The sequence below is a fragment of the Mytilus galloprovincialis genome, chromosome 3 (assembly GCF_965363235.1).
Source record: "Mytilus galloprovincialis chromosome 3, xbMytGall1.hap1.1, whole genome shotgun sequence".
In the NCBI taxonomy this organism is placed as follows: domain Eukaryota; kingdom Metazoa; phylum Mollusca; class Bivalvia; order Mytilida; family Mytilidae; genus Mytilus; species Mytilus galloprovincialis.
In genome coordinates this window covers 8,183,444-8,201,419 of record NC_134840.1, presented here as the reverse complement: position 1 = coordinate 8,201,419, position 17,976 = coordinate 8,183,444, and the positions used below count along the sequence as shown (strand labels likewise).

General features: G+C 32.7%; 1 protein-coding gene across 4 annotated transcripts in view; it reads left to right on the top strand.

Moving 5' to 3' along the window:
• LOC143067105 (protocadherin Fat 4-like) overlaps positions 1-17,976 on the top strand; it is a 75,645-nt gene that overhangs the window by 15,288 nt on the left and 42,381 nt on the right. For all 4 annotated transcript variants that reach the window (XM_076240147.1, XM_076240145.1, XM_076240148.1 and 1 more), the window contains exons 10-21: positions 1,145-1,293; positions 6,061-6,195; positions 8,136-8,378; positions 9,175-9,348; positions 9,752-10,000; positions 10,646-10,801; positions 11,096-11,251; positions 11,801-11,968; positions 12,670-12,816; positions 13,087-13,240; positions 13,715-13,935; positions 16,792-17,028. In XM_076240147.1, coding sequence (XP_076096262.1) covers positions 1,145-1,293; positions 6,061-6,195; positions 8,136-8,378; positions 9,175-9,348; positions 9,752-10,000; positions 10,646-10,801; positions 11,096-11,251; positions 11,801-11,968; positions 12,670-12,816; positions 13,087-13,240; positions 13,715-13,935; positions 16,792-17,028 — 2,189 coding nt within the window. The remainder of the gene's footprint in view (positions 1-1,144; positions 1,294-6,060; positions 6,196-8,135; positions 8,379-9,174; positions 9,349-9,751; positions 10,001-10,645; positions 10,802-11,095; positions 11,252-11,800; positions 11,969-12,669; positions 12,817-13,086; positions 13,241-13,714; positions 13,936-16,791; positions 17,029-17,976) is intronic.

Below are 17,976 nucleotides of genomic sequence, written 5' to 3'. Positions count from 1 at the left end.
AATGCAATATTTAATTTTACTTCCCACTAAAGCAATCTTTACCATTCAGTGCTTACAAGCACTTTGATTATAAAATTGGTTCAGTATTTCTTTTTTGATAGATTAGGAAGATTTCCACAGGCTAGCCAATAGTGCTGAAAGTGGCGTTAAATACCAATATCCAATCAATCAATCAAAATTCTTTAACAGTGAAAGCTATGGAAACATATTTTTCTTCTGTGGTTCTGAAATATAAAGTGGTAGCAAAAACCTTAAAAAATAAATGATCAGATTTTGTTGTTTTATGCATTCTACTACCTTTGAAATTGCAATGAATGTTTAGTAGCAATATGTCCAATCATGGTGCTGTGTTTTTTTTTTTTAACATATCCTTATTGTCTTCTTCATTGTTAATTTAATTCAATTTAGTGTTAAGTGTACTGTATAACATTAATTTTTTGTGGGGTTAAAATTTCGTGTTTTGTATGCAAAGTAAGTTCGTGGGGATTAATTTTTGTGGTTCTTTTAAAAGTTGAGTAAAACAATATGTAAATGTCACTTTATTATTGAGAACTCTCAATAAAACTATGGTAACTTTGGCTGTTGAGAAAATCAATAATTGCATATAGTAGTAACAGTGAGCACTAATTAAATGTTTTGACCTTTTCACACTAACTGGCTTGTACACACCTTTGATCTTTTATCCAAGGACAATGATTGTGTAATAAAAGTATTACAGGTTGTGGGCATAACAAACCGACCGTGCAAGGGCTGTATAGCCAGTCAAGGTCGTTAAAAACTTCCATTTGTTGCATAACAAACACATTAGACTGTTAAATGACATTGATTGACAGTTCTTGATCATTATTTATTACTGTACAAACAATAGATTAGGATTATCTTCTGATGGAAATAGATTAGGATTATCATCTGATGGAGAGAAATTGTTTCCTAATCAATTAACCTATCAATTTCATTGTATGCATCTATGAATGTAGATATGATTTTGTCTTATCATAAAATGATGTATATCTACAGTTAAATTTTCGTTGGGGTTTTAATTTCGTGGACAACTCATATCCACGAAATAAATGAAATTAAATCCCCAACAAAAATTTCTGCTTTTACAGTATTTTTCATTAATTGTGACTTTTTTGTATTGCAGGTGCTAATTTGGATTATGAAACCCAGCCTTCTGTAGACATTGAGGTGAAGATTACTGACAGTGGACATTTAAGTTTGAGCCAAAGATTTACAGTACTTGTGACAGATGTCAATGAAATTCCAACAAAAGTAGATCTGACAAACAACAAGGTATGATGTATATTTGATATATTTTACAAGCTATGATTTTTTTGTGGGGCCAGGTATTACAAGGTATAATTTATGTATTCTCTGTATAACAAGGTATAGTTTAGGTATTAGAAGGTATCATTGTATGTATGCTTTGTATAACAAGGTATAATGTATTTTTGCTAGGTATTAGAAGGTATTTTTTATGTATGCTAGGTACAAATAGGTATTAGAATGTATAATGTATGTATATATGCTAGTTATTAGAAGGTATAATGTATGTATGCTAGTTATATTTATTAGAAGGTATAATGTATGGTTGCTAGGTATTAGAAGGTATATTTTATGTATGCTAGTTATTAGAAGGTATAATTTGTGACATTTAAGGTGGTATGGGTGTCTTCCTCCATCTTGGATTGTAAAAAACAGAGAATCAAAGGTCCAGATTTTCCATCAAGTTAGCAAAATTTGATGCAGGAATGCAGATGTTTAATGTACATTTTCATTTAAAAGTACCAATTTATAAGAATATAACTTCTAAATATTGATATTTTTGCAAATGTTAATTATTTTTGGTTGTTTTTATTTTTTTTTTTTTTAAATTGGCATTTTAAGGGGAGATATCCCTAAAAAAAGTGCATTTTCTGAAGGATTCTGTATGGAATTTTCCTATTTTGTATTTTAGCCGGAAAAAACATGCGGTGACCCTATCTTTTCTTTTGATATTCTCAAAGCAGTGTCTGAAAGCTATCTTTTCCTGAAGTATTTAACAATTCTATCATTTTGTTTAGTTTCTAATCACAAAATGGTGTTTTTTCCTGTATAATCCATACAAAATGTGTCATTTTGTCCCGTCCTGTAGCTTGAGAAAATGCGCGGTGACCTATCATTTTTAGCTCACCTGGCCCAAAGGGCCAAGTGAGCTTTTCCCATCACTTGGCGTCCGGCGTCCGGCGTTAACTTTTACAAAAATCTTCTCCTCTGAAACTACTAGGCCAAATTAAACCAAACTTGGCCACAATCCTCATTGGGGTATCTAGTTTAAAAAATGTGTGGCGTGACCCGGCCAACCAACCAAGATGGCTGCCATGGCTAAAAATAGAACATAGGGGTAAAATGCAGTTTTTGGCTTATAACTCAAAAACCATAGCATTTAGAGCAAATCTGACATGGGGTAAAATTGTTTATCAGGTCAAGATCTATCTGCCCTCGAATTTTCAGATGAATCCGACAACCTGTTATTGGGTTGCTGCCCCTGAACTGGTAATTTTAGGGAATTTTTGCTGTTGTTGGCTTTTATCTTGAATATTATTATAGATAGAGATAAACTGTAAACAGCAATAATGTTCAGCAAAGTAAGATTTACAAATAAGTCAACATGACCAAAATGGTCAGTTGACCCCTTTAGGAGTTATTGCCCTTTATAGTCAATTTTTAACCATTTTTCATAAATCTTAGTAATCTTTTACAAAAATCTTCTCCTCTGAAACTACTGGGCCAAATTAATCCAAACTTGGCCACAATCATCTTTGGGATATCTAGTTTAAAAAATGTGTGGCGTGACCCGGCCAACCAACCAAGATGGCCGCCATGGCTAAAAATAGAACATAGGGGTTAAATGCAGTTTTTGGCTTATAACTCAAAAACCAAAGCGTTTAGAGCAAATCTGACAGTGGTAAAAGTGTTTATCAGGTCAAGATCTATCTGTCCTGAAATTTTCAGATGAATCAGACAACCTGTTGTTGGGTTGCTGCCCCTGAATTGGTAATTTTAAGGAAATTTTGCTGTTTTTATACGCCCGTCAAAATTTTGACGGGACGTATTATGGTATACAAATGTCCGGTGTCCGTCCGTCTGTCCGTCTGTCCGGCGTAAACATGTCGCACCGTAACTTGAGAACGACTTATCCAAATTTCATGAAACTTCATATATTTGTTTCTTATGATGGTCAAATGATCTGTATACTTTTTGATGAAAATAAGATTTAAACTTTTTGAGTTACGGCACTTTGTAACTAAAACAGGGGTGTGTTTTTTTTCACATGTCGCACCGTATCTCAAAAACTTTTCTTGATTATTGCTTAAAACTTTACACACTTCTTAGTTATATTAATCTTAATATCTGTATACTTTTTGGTGATGATTCAAAATTTCATTTTTGAGTTTTTGAGTATTTTGTAAAAAAGGGGGAGGGTTTTTTTACATGTCGCGCCGTATCTCAAAAACGATTTATGATTATTGCTTAAAACTTTACACGCATCTTTGTTATATTAATCTTAAGATCTGTATACTTTTTGGTGATGATTCAAAATTTCATTTTTGAGTTATTGAGTATTTTGTAAAAAAGGGGGAGGTTTTTTTTACATGTCGTGCCGTATCTCAAAAACGATTTATGATTATTGCTTAAAATTTTACACACTTCTTTGTTATATTAATCTAAAGATCTGTATACTTTTTGGTGATGACTCAAAATTTTATTTTTGAGTTATTGAGTATTTTGTAAAAAAGGGGAGGGTTTTTTTTACATGTCGCGCCGTATCTCAAAAACAATTTATGATTATTGCTTGAAACTGTACACACTTCTTTGTTATACTAATTTAAAGATCTGTATACTTTTTGGTTTGATTCAAAATTTTATTTTAGTGATATTTGTAAAAAAAAACAGGGTGGGGGGGTTTCACATGTCCCGCCGTGTCTCAAAAACAATAAATGGTTATTGCTTAAAACTTCCTCAGAAACTATTTGTGATTATTGCATAAAACTTCCACACAAGACGTCGGGCGTATCATGCGCTCATGGCGCAGCTGTTTATTGGTTATTATCTTGAATATTATTATAGATAGAGATAAACTGTAAACAGCAATAATGTTCAGCAAAGTAAGATTTACAAATAAGTCAGCATGACCAAAATGGTCAGTTGACCCCTGAAGGAGTTATTGCCCTTTATAGTCAATTTTTAACCATTTTTTCGTAAATCTTAGTAATCTTTTACAAAAATCTTCTTCTCTGAAACTACTGGGCCAAATTAAACTAAACTTTGCCACAATCATCATTGGGGTAATTTGTTTAAAAAATGTGTGGCGTGACCTGGCCAATCAACCAAAATGGCTGCCACGGCTAATAATAGAACATAGGGGTAAAATGCAGTTTTTGGCTTATAACTCAAAAACCGAAGCATTAAGAGAAAATCTGACAGGGTTTAATTGTTTATCAGGTCAAGATCTATCTTCCCTGATGTTTTCACATGGATCGGACAACCCGTTGTTAGGTTACTGTCCTGAATTGGTAATTTTAAGGAAATTTTGCCGTTTTTTGTTATTATCTTGAATATTATTATAGATAGAGATAAACTGTATACAGCAATAACGTTCAGCAAAATAAGATCTACAAATAAGTTTACATGACCAAAATAGTCAATTGACCCCTTAAGGAGTTATTGCCCTTTATAGTTAATTTTTAACATTTTTCATAAATTTTTGTAAATTTGTAGAAAATATTTTCCACTGTAATTACTGGGCCAAGTTCATTATAGACAGAGATAATTGTAGCAACAAGAATGTTCAGTAAAGTAAGATCTACAAACACATCACTATCACCAAAACACAATTATGTCATGAATTTATCTGTGTCCATTATTTAATATGCACAAGACCAAGGTGAGCGACACAGGCTCTTTAGAGCCTCTAGTTATTATATTTTTATGCCCCATTTATGGGCATTATGTTTTCTGGTCTGTGCGTCCGTTCGTCCGTCTGTTCGTTCGTCCGTTCGTTCGTCCGTTCGTCCGTCTGTCCCGCTTCAGGTTAAAGTTTTTGGTCGAGGTAGTTTTTGATGAAGTTGGAGTCTAATCAACTTGAAACTTAGTATATATGTTCTGTATGATATGATCTTTCTAATTTTAATTCCAAATTAGAGATTTAACCCCATTTTCACGGTCCACTGAACATAGAAAATGATAGTGCAAATTTCAGGTTAAAGTTTTTGGCTTCAGGTTAAAGTTTTTGGTCAAGGTAGTTTTTGATGAAGTTGAAGTCCAATCAACTTGAAACTTAGTATACATGTGCCCTATGATATGATCTTTCTAATTTAAATGCCAAATTAGAGTTTTGACCCCAATTTTACGGTTCACTGAACATAGAAAATGATAGTGCAAATTTCAGGTTAAAGTTTTTGGCTTCAGGTTAAAGTTTTTGGTCAAGGTAGTTTTTGATGAAGTTGAAGTCCAATCAACTTGAAACTTAGTATACATGTGCCCTATGATATGATCTTTCTAATTTAAATGCCAAATTAGAGTTTTGACCCCAATTTTACGGTTCACTGAACATAGAAAATGATAGTGCAAATTTCAGGTTAAAGTTTTTGGTCAAGGTAGTTTTTGATAAAGTAGAAGTCCAATCAACTTGAAACTTAGTATACATGTTCCCTTTGATAAGATCATTCTAATTTTAATGCCAAATTAGAGAATTTATTCCAATTTCACAGTCCTTTAAACATAGAAAATGATAGTGTGAGTGGGGCATCCGTGTACTGTGGACACATTCTTGTTCAACATGTATCAATAGATACAACGTTTTGGCAAAGTATGAACAAATTCTATCATTTTTATTTTAGACTCCCAAACCACCTTAATACAGTATATAGCATATTAATGAATGTGGGTAGGTTAAACATTCAGTAAAGGAACTTGTATCATTAAATGTGATACAAAGTCATGTTGTTATATCTGATAAATTCATTAACCTGAACTCTGACTTTGTGAGTTGCATTATATCTGGTTTCCGTTTTACAGGTTTTAGAAATGAGTGCAGTAGGAACAGCAGTTGGAAATCTGGGAACAGAAGATCCTGACAAAAACCAGACTTTTACATATGAACTGACTGACAATGCTGATGGCAGATTTCTAGTAGAAGGAAATGTTCTCAAGGTATCTGTAATATGATCGTCTCATTTATTTATTGACATTCAATACTCTCCTTTCTTATTGTAATTTTCTTCATTTTATGAATTTTCTTTCTCTTGGAATAATCATGTCTAGCAAAGAAAAGAAAAAATATCATTTTAAGTACAATAATTAAGTTTTACCTTTTTATGCCCCACCTACGATAGTAGAGGGCATTATGTTTTCTGGTCTGTGCCTCCGTTCGTCCGTCCGGTTAAAGTTTTTGGTCGAGGTAGTTTTTGATGAAGCTGAAGTCCAATCAACTTGAAACTTAATACACATGTTCCCCATGATATGATCTTTCTAATTTTAATGCCAAATTATAGTTTTGACCCCAATTTCATGGTCCACTGAACATAGAAAATGATAGTGCAAAGTTCAGGTTAAAGTTTTTGGTCAAGGTAGTTTTTGATGAAGTTAAAGTTACATCAACTTGAAACTTAGTACACATGTTCCCTATGATATGATCTTTCTAATTTTAATTCCAAATTAAAGTTTTGACCCCAATTTCACAGTCCACTGAACATAGAAAATGATAGTGGGAGTGGGGCATCCGTGTACTATGGACACATTCTTGTTTGTGATTAGTCTTTATACAGTTAATAATAAATAAATGTAAAATAAGGCCTTTTTTTTTTAATTAGTTGGTTTACGGATCCGCCGACCCGATTTTGTTTAAAAGTGAAATAAAATTAAAATTTTGATTTCGTGTTGTTTTTTATTCCGCCGACCCGATTTTTCGAGTGCTGTGAATAAAAAAATCCGAGGCGTTCCAAAACGTTTTGTCTGTGTCAATAAAGCGTTTGTAGTGAACGGCGTATTTTGAAAAGCTTCGAAATGACGCAGACGAATTCAAAAACCCAACGAGGGAGGACCATGGAGTCTGACGGCTTCATCTACTTTCAGTTGAATATTAACTTTGATGGTCAACGTACTGAGAGCACTTTTATCAAATGCAAACCTAAGCAAACAATCGGCGATGCCATATTCGACAATATGGCTGATGAAAATGTTGCCATTGTCAAGGTACAAACAGTTTCGCCACCAAACAAAACTAGGGCAGACACCCCTACCAGTACACCCGTAGAAGTGCTTGCGTCCTTTGGGGCAAAAATTATATTTGTTGATGTAAATGAAGGAGCACCTCCAGAAAAAAGTGCAAAGCTGAACATGGATGATAAAGTTAATGCTTTTTCAATCCTACTCAAAGCACAGAAAAAATACGACGCATTGCCAACTCAAAGGTATATACATACAAATACATGGTTTTATAATATAGAATTTTAAAGAATGGTAATGTGGAATATGTCAATGAGACCTCAACCCAATGAACAAGAATGAAATATAAATCAGTAGACCCTTATACTTCCCGGTCAAATCAAAGACTTAAAAATTGGTATCTGCTGCTTCTTCGCCAAGCACGCTGCAATTGCAATTATTAAAGGAGTCAGAATAATGTGTTTGGGTAAGGTAACATATCTTTGGGGGAACTGTTACCTTGTGAGCTACCACATTTAAATTCTGGCTCAGTGTATCAGTTTAGCATTTCATTTCTCATTATCATATTCTCATCCTAATTATGCATCTGATTAGCCACTAGACATTAAACAACAATTGACCATCCATCCATCAAATGCAAAGCATATCAAGATAAGAGCTAAACTATTTCTCCTCCTCAACCCCTGTAATGTCATGAATGAACAGCATTTTTTTTTTTTTTTTCCTCCAACTCAAATTTTTCAGAACAGTTATACGTGAACAAAAAAAAAATCTAAGATTGCTATTTTATTTTTATTTTTTTTACCTCCTCCGACCCTAACCTTTGACACTAGTTGTCCGTAAACCAACTAATTAAAAAAAAAAGGCCTAAGCAATATGATGCAGTTGTAAACATTTAGATAAGCTCATAAAAATTATAAATATAGGTTAAATCCATGGGAGAGGATTGTGAAACCAAAGGAAATGAGAAGTGTCTACTTGACTTTGAATCTTCTACTAGCCATAGTATTGGTGTCAGGGTAACAGACAGTGGAAACCAACCAATGAGTAAAGAGTTTACTTTGACTGTGGATGTGGATGATGATAATGACTCACCTTATAACCTTGCTATGAAAGCTGAAAATCTACCAGAAAATTTACCCATAGGAAGTAAAGTGGCTACAATAACAGTAAGTAAAGTGGCTGACCTAACAGTCAGTCAAGTGGCAACACTAACAGTATGTAAAGTGGCTACACTACCAGTAAGTAAAGTGGCTGATCTAACGGTAAGTCAAGAGGCAACACTAACAGTATGTAAAGTGGCTGACCTAACAGTAAGTAAAGTGGCTGACCTAATGGTAAGTCAAGTGGCAAGACTAACAGTATGTAAAGTGGCTACACTCCCAGTAAGTAAAGTGGCTGACCTAATGGTAAGTCAAATGGCTACACTAACAGTAAGTCAAGTGGAAACACTAACAGTTAGTCAAGTGGCTACACTAAAAGTAAGTCAAGTGGCTAATAGTAAATAAAGTACAACCCTAAGAGTAAGTCAAGTGGCTACACAAATAGTAAAGAAATTGCACTCACAAATAGTAAGGAAATTGCACTCACAAATAGTACAGAAATTGGCTACACAAATAAGGAATTTGGCCACACTATCAATAAGATTAAGTTGCTATACTCAGTAAGAAATAGATATTATCATGTCAAAATTGTATAAGTCTAGATATTTGTTATAGTTTATGTTTTACCATCTCAATTGTGTAATTTTTTTGTTAAGGGGTTTTCAACAACAGATCAAACAGAATTATAGAACATATAAAAGAAAAATGATTACAAATAAATTTTAACTATTTTTTTTAACAGCTTTTCTTCAGAAATTTGAAAATAATATAACATGAATTTTATGTGAAATTTAGTAAAATTTGATGCTAGAAATTTTAACAGAAGTTCCAGTATTAAATGTTTTATATCTTTTGTTGATAGGTAGAAGATCAGGATATCGATGACACATATACATACAGTTTGACTGCCGAATCTGAGGATACATTCATTATTGTAGATAATGCTATCAAACTAAATAAAGAACTCAATTATGAGACAAAGTCAAGTTATACCATAACAGTACAGGCAACTGATAGTAGAGCAGATCCCAAACAGGTAACTTTAAATACCGTGAATCTTGAACTACCAATGAAAATGTAAGATTAATTAATTTGATGTATGAAAATGTTATACAGTAGAATGCTTCTAACAAAGAGAGCAATACCAGTATTTTTAATACACTTTAACTTTCATGTAAAAATTGCATTAAGTTTTTTATTTTTTAAATATTATATCAAATTTTTTTTCAGCTGTTTTTTATCAGATTAAAACAAAAAACCATGGTATCAATAAAAGAAATACATATGTCATGAAATTTGACAAGCCTTTCACTTTCATAAAAATATTTTATTTTTAAACACCACATGTCTTCTACTTCATGAAATTTGTCATGTTTAAGGTTTTTTTTTTAAAGTAACAATCAGTAAATTTATTATACATCATTGGCTTCCTTTTTCAGATTTCTAGAGATTTTGTATTGTCAGTGAGGAATGTAAATGAACCACCATTTGGCCTAGCTTTAAAATCAGTTTCTGGGCAGACACCATCATTCCAAACAAACAGACCAATCATTGATGAGAACAAACCAACAGAGACTTTGATTGGTCGATTAATTGTATTAGATCATGATGTAACAGACACAGTTACCTTTGGTTCAACCTCCACAAAGGTCAAACTATACAACCAAAATTGCATTCCCTTAACTCAGGTAATCCAAGATACATTGCATGAATTGATGACCAAAAACAGTCAAAAATTATTGAACATTTGATATTCATCTAGTATATTTTTATTCTGCTCCAGTTCATTACGCTGAATAAACTTTATTGTTAAAAGGCCAGCTGAAGCCCTACTCTGGGTGTGAGATTGGTGTCCTTAAACTGTTTTCTGCATTCTTAGTCGGGTTGTTGTCTCTTTTGGCACATTTCCTGTTTCCATACTATCTTCTGATTCTTCAAACTGTCTACCCCAAACTACAAATTAGCAGACATGATCAACAGACAAGACCTACAAATAAGTCAACATTGCTGAAATTGACAATTGATTTTTACAAGAATAATTGCCTTTGAATGACGATATTTACCATTTGTTTGCATTTTTTGCCTATTAATATGAAAAACATAATAGATAGATAGCAACTACCAGCTAAAGTTAATCAGCAAGAATAGTTTTGGCGATATATATAAGGGGCCAAATTGATATTTAAGTAATCCTATGTTTACATGCTATATATTGAATTGTTTGTATTCGTTAAGATCTGATATTTCTGCTCACACTCGATAAGATACTTTTATTCTTGTTTTCATGTATGTATGAAGATAACAAAATCAATATATAAATGTATTTTACACAGGGTATTAGATGTACAGCAGATGTGAGGAGTTCTGAAACATTTGATTTTGAGACTGAAACATCAGTGAGCCTCTTGTTTTATGCAGTTGACAATGAGGGGTCTAAGATCATTCATCAAAGTACACTAACTATCAGTGATGCTAATGATGCACCTAGTGTAAGTTTTATTTTGTACAAGATAATAAATCTTTTATTTAAAATTCATCTTTTTTTAGATAATTTTCTAAATAATTTTCAGACTTTAGACTTTGTCAATATTTGTTTTTAGGTTTAGAAAAACATATCATCCCTTATGAAAGCCTTTTTATATTAATCTTTCATGATTTTAAGCTGTGATGAAAGAAATATATATTTTATAAATCAGTTTGTTTTTTTTAAGTACCCGGTAACATTAAGTTAAAATTTCAATGAAAGAAAAAACCTGATTACTTTTTATTTCTTATAATTTCAGGACATTATAGTGGATGGCACTTTAGATATCCCAGAAAACTCTGTTGATGTTGTTATGGCAACCTTATCAGCGATTGACCCAGACACAATACAAACACATAGCTTTACCATTCTATCAGGATCCAAGTTTTTCTACATAGCACATAATAAACTGAAGGTAAGTTATAAATAACTTTGCTTTATTCTGACGGGTTGGTATTTATAATTCTCTATAATATGTTATTAATTGCTGATGGGAGGAGATATTCCATTATAACATTAAAGAAGTGTGATAATAATTAGTGCTACTAAGAATGTCCAAATTTGCCTGGCCTATCCTACAATGTCTAAGATAATTGAAACATTTCCATTGGCTATAAGTAAGGCCAATGATGACTTTCAAAGGTCTCAACAAAATATTCTTCACATTGGCAATATAATAGAGATTTGTGATTTCTTCAATTATATGCAAAGCACTCACATGTTTAGATAATATTTATTTTGTAAAGGTCTTATTCAAGCCTCTCAAAGTTATGCAAGTCTATTGGTAAATGAACAGATTACATGTAATCTAAACAGTTATACATTTGCAAATGATTTCTGTGATGTATTATGGGAGAAAAAAAAACCTAAAATATACTTTACATCAGAAAAGCACTTTCCCAGTTGTCAGGTTTTGTATTCTGAAATAAAAGAAAAATTGCTGATGGAGTTTGTTTGTTTGAAGGTGACCTCAGCAGCCGAGTTGGACTATGAGAAACAGATAAAACATGAGATCACTATCAGGGTAACAGATAGTGGGGAACCTAATCCATTACACTATGACAAAGTTTTCATCGTGACTGTAACTGATGTGAACGAGCCAGTTTCCTCTGTTAGACTGTCCAATAATAAAGTAAGTATGGTCAGAAAGTTAGACTTTCAAAAATCAATTTTCTGCAAGTTTTTTTTATAATATGAACTGAAACGAGAGAAATTTCATTATTTTTGGTTGATTTAATGGATATCAATTCGGATTTAAATTGCTTCTTATATCTGTTTAGCAATTTTACAAAAAAAAAATTCTATCGATTATTGTTGAATGAATGGATTAAGGAAATTTATTTTTTGGCGTTCTTTTTTATGCCCCACCTAAGATAGTAGAGGGGCATTATGTTTTCTGGTCTGTGCGTCAGTTCTTTCGTCAGTCCATCCGTTCGTTCGTTGTCCGTGCGTCGTTTCGTCCCGCTTCAGGTTAAAATTTTTGGTCAAGGAATTTTGATGAAGTTGAAGTCCAATCAACTTGAAACTTAGTACACATGTTCCCTATGATATGATCTTTCTAATTTTAATGCCAAATTAAAGTATTGACCCCAATTTCACGGTCCGCTGAACATGTAAAATGATAGTGCGAGTGGGGCATCCGTGTACTATGGACACATTCTTGTTTGAAATTTTTTTAAACATACTCCAAAATGCAGTTGATTATAATTTGATACTGGTCATCAAATGACAACTACTATCATAAATTCTAGATTGTTCTCCAATACATGTTGTCATAAAACGTCTATTTTGTTGTACATATTGTTCTTTTTAAATTACTTTGGCTTGATGTAGATATCTGAGAGCAGTAAATCCGGAGATAAAGTTGGCCAATTGATAGCAATAGATCCCGATAATGAAGGGGGAGAGAAACAAACATTTACATATACTATTACAGACAATGCTGAGGGAAGATTTACAATACAGGATGGTCATGTTGTTGTAAGTATAAATTGACACTTCAACAAATTAAATTGTTGAGTTATTGCCCTTGGACAGATAAAATATGTGTAATGTGGGGCATTGAAAAGCTGTTCTTTTATTGTACTTAAGTTAATGACGTATTCTTTGAGTGAATATGATTGAAAAAAATCAATGCAGACTTTGAGTGATTTTGTTGTACTTAGTTTAAAATGCAGACATTTGAGTGTTTCTTTTTAAAATTGATCAGGGTTGATGATACAAATTTTATGAGATTTTGATGTATTTAAGGTTGATGATGCTGATTTTAACTTTGAGAAGGAGAGGACATACTCTATCTCTATAACAGTACAGGACAATGGTACACCACCCCTGACAAAGGATGTCACCTTCATTATAGAGATAACTGATGATAACGACTCCCCAACTGATTTGACATTGTCAGGTAAAAACATCGATCTCTTTGTTGTATGTCTCAATTTAAGGTAGATTGGAGGCTATTGCACCATCTTGGATTGAAATATAGCAGAAAACATTAAATCTTTAATGAAATATGCATATTTTGAGACAGGAATGCAATTCATTTGAAGGACTTATTATCTTAATGAAATAAAATATTGAATTTATCTTATTATTATGACTCTTTACAAATATAAGACATTTTTTGTATATTTCAATTTTAAAATTTTTCCCTATGTAGGGAAGATATTATTATATTTTTGGTCTAAAACAATTATGGTGTTCCAAATTTTTATTTTCATTAACCACATTATAAGAGCTATCTTGTTTGAGAATTGTATGTAATTTGGATGCCATTCATCTTGCTTGCCTTATTCGTATTTTATGTTAAAATTTATCCCATAAATGTATTTGCATTAAGTTTTATAAGCTAAATCTAGAAAATTATTATCTATTTTAGCTGAGAGTATAGCAGAGAATTCCCCCTTAGGTACAGTAGTTGGTACTTTATCTGCGGAGGATGAAGATAATGGTCAGACATTGTCATATTTAATGTGCAAGGGAAACTACTTCTCTGTAACTGGCAACACTGTAGTTGTTAGTGGAGCAGTTGATTATGAATCCACACCCAGCGTAACATTTCAAGTCCAAGTGTCAGATGATGGGTTTCCTGTTAAGTCAGTAAGTTATTAAAATTATCATTAAAAGATGCTCTTCAGTAAGTTTGCATTAAGTTGAAAGAGCGTCAGTCTGAATTTCTGATCAATTCCATACTGTAATTTGTTGTCATGTACTGTAAGGTGTAGGATAATAAAATTTACATACTGGTAAAATTTAGGATTTTTTTTGTTGAAGCTCGCTCATCTGGGTCAAGATGTGTATTAGGTTCTCCATAGGCTGTAATTGTAACGTTTTCTTCTGTTGCTCAGTCCATATCATTAACATGGATATGTATGATGGCTCTTTTAGAAGCTGAGACATTTTTACATATGTGGTTAAATTTTCGGGGTACGAAGTGAGATAACTTTTCCCGTAAGTTAGCATACCCCGAGTATCCTTTTGTGATGCAGCTCCTCATGGTTAAAAATACCATTTTTGTCGAGCCTGCAACTTTTGTTGCAGAAAGCTCGACATAGGGATAGTGATCCGGCGGCGGCTACGGCGGCAGCGGCGGTGTTAGCTCACTTCTTAAAAGCTATATATTTTAGAAGGTGGAAGACCTGGATGCTTCATATTTTGTATATAGATGCCTCATGTTACGAAGTTTCCGTCAGTCATATATCCATAGTCCTTGACCTTATTTTCATGGTTCAGTGACCACTTGAAAAAAAAGTTCAGATTTTTTGTAATGTTAAATTCTCTCTTACTGTAAGTAATAGGATGACTATATTTAGTATGTGCGTACCTTGCAAGGTCCTCATGCCTGTCAGACAGTTTTCACTTGACCTCGACCTCATTTCATGGATCAGTGAACAAGGTTAAGTTTTGGTGGTCAAGTCCATATCTCAGATACTATAAGCAATAGGTCTAGTATATTCGGTGTATGGAAGGACTGTAAGGTGTACATGTCCAACTGGCAGGTGTCATCTGACCTTGACCTCATTTTCATGGTTCAGTGGTTATAGTTAAGTTTTTGTGTTTTGGTCTGTTTTTCTCATACTTTATGCAATAGGTTTACTATATTTGTTGTATGGAATGATTGTAAGGTGCACACGTCTAGCGGGCAGATGTCATCTGACCTTGACCTCATTTTCATGGTTCAGTGGTTATAGTTAAGTGTTTGTGTTTTGGTCTGTTTTCCTCATACTTTATGCAATAGGTTTACTATATTTGTTGTATGGAATGATTGTAAGGTGTACATGTCTAGCGGGCAGATGTCATCTGACCTTGACCTCATTTTCATGGTTCAGTGGTTATAGTTAAGTTTTTGTGTTTTGGTCTGTTTTTCTCATACTTTATGCAATAGGTTTACTATATTTGTTGTATGGAATGATTGTAAGGTGTACATGTCTAGCGGGCAGATGTCATCTGACCGTGACCTCATTTTCATGGTTCAGTAGTCAAAGTTAAGTTTTTGAGTTTGGTCTTTTTATCTAATACTATATGTCATAGGTCAGCTATATTTGGTGTATGGAAATATTTTATGATCTATATTTCAGTTGTGCAGGTTTTATTTTACCTTGACCTGGTTTTCACAGTTTATTGCTCAGTGTTAAGTTTTTGTGTTTTGGTCTATTTTCTTAAACTATAAGCAATAGGTTTACTATATTTGTTGTATGGAAGCATTGTTAGCTGTAAATGTCTGCCTGGCATATGGTTCAACTGACCTTGACCTCATTTTCATGGTTCATGTTAAGTTTATGTGACAGTCGTAATAAAGCTTTATATTTAGGAGTATCAACATAATATCAATGATCAGTAAAGAAGGCGAGACATTTCAGTGTGTGCACTCTTGTTAACACAATAAGTTCTTTGAAAATTTAATACTTTGAACACATTTAAGGTAGCACAATACAAAGATTTTTATACTTCCAATCACTAGCCTTTGAAATGCTGTAACTTTCTTATGAATGCATAGAAAATAATAAAAGAGGTATATATAGATAGATAAAAGATTAATCTTTAAAATGAATGCAATATTTTTATTATGCAATCATTATGTAATCAATTATTATGTAATTAGTGACAAAATCTGGGTAAGTTCATTTGAATGAATTTAGCTCTATCATCTCTTTAACTACATTTGTATACAGAAAATTTTAACGAAATCTTATTTAACACATCATGGGCTTCAAAAGGGTGTCTCAGATTGTCTCTATGGTATTCCATTCGCTCATAAATCTCTAATTAGTGTAAACATCCTAACCACATAAAAGAAGATAATGTTTAATTAGCTTGTAAAATTTGTTCCATACATTCTATCTGAAATCTGAGACACCCTTTTGTAGATAATGGCCATAGGAACAACATAAAATAAAATCAACCCACTAGGGATACCTATGCAGAATTTCATTTGAAAGTGGAAATTTGGTGAAAAATATTTTAGAAACAGTTAACATTATAATTGGTTACATAATTGTTGCATAATACTAACATTTCATTAATTTGAAAGAGTAATCTGTTAGCTATCCAAAACTACCACTTTTATAAATTTTCAAGCATAATTAAGAAAGTTACAGCATTTTAAGACTTGGGAGTTGGAGTTATAAAATCTTTGTATTGTGCTACCTTAATAACTCCATAGTTTTTACACATTTATTCTGTGTTCCCCTACTTTCTAAATTAACACAAATGGTTCAGCTCAGTCATTTGTTTATCATAGAAATGTGTCAAATATCAAAACACAGGGATTTTTTGTTTACACATGACTTTTGAGTTCCTCATTTCAAGGCGCATTAGGGATATTGTCCCATCTATCATATTTCGGTCCATATTTCAAGTCCTTTTTTAATTAATATTTCATTAAATGTATATATCCTTTGTATTTTGAGTATCATTCATCATTTTAAAAAACAAATTGTGAAATATTTTTTTCAGATTGCAAAGAATTTCACTTTAGCAGTCACTAACAGAAATGAGAAACCAGAAACTGTAAAAATTTTGGAAACTGAAAAAGTGAAAAAGATGGAAATTCCAGAATGCACACTAATTGATGATGTTGTAGGCACTTTAATGACATCTGATCCTGACCAGTCAGATAAACTGACCTTCACCTTAATAGAAACAGGAAGTGACATTTTTAAACTGTCATCTGCATCACCAGATTGCAAACAGGTTGAAAATTTAGATCAGAATAACCTTTATATGAAGTGATGTATTAACAATATAAAAATATCTTTGTTAGCACTCTTACTCTTCCATTTTGATAACATTTATGTGGTTTAAGAAAATATGTAAATTATAAAGAGTAGTATCCTGTGACCATTTACGATCCCAACAAACATCATACATGTTACAGAGTTGTCAAGCCACAACTGGAGATTTGGAAATTTTCAGCTAGAGTTTGGGTCTCATAACTGGAGATTTATTATCGACCTTTTATTGACGTACACAATGTTTTTTTTGTGTGTTTAAACTGCATATCTTCCTTTTTTTTTTGGTTAAAAGAACAATAATTCCATTCCTTTCAACACCTGCATATCCATTTTTACTTGATAAAAATAGAAGATAAGGGGGTTTTCAAAAATTTATTCATTATGTATAATTCAAGATAAAGTGATCAGCCATCATACATAGTTGGCAAAAAGTATCTCTGATTAAGCTAAATTGTCAACTTTGGTACCACTACTGAACATGCTTGTAACAGAAGGTGTTAAATTGATAGATATGTAGGCTTGCTGGTTGGTAGCTGTCTCCATAAGTTTGGTCAAGTCATTAGGGCCACCATAGTCAGCTTTGCATGAAGTGTAGTAAGCATGGTCTTGACCCTTGGTACTGGATCTGCACCATTTGAAATCAAATCTAAAAGAGTTGAATTAGGCTAGATACTTGGTCTTCTTTTATTTGCTGCTGGGATTTGGTGATAAAAAAACAGTTTGCATTTTGTCAAATTCTGAAATTTCAGAATAGTCCAAGACAACTATACTTATATAGGTATTCCATTGGCTTGGATAGAAAACTAGCCATAAATATCATATTTGAGTTGATTTCATTTGTCTTTGAGGTTCAGTAAATGTTCCAAATTATTAACAGCATCACATAGTGAATTACACCGTTGTTTTA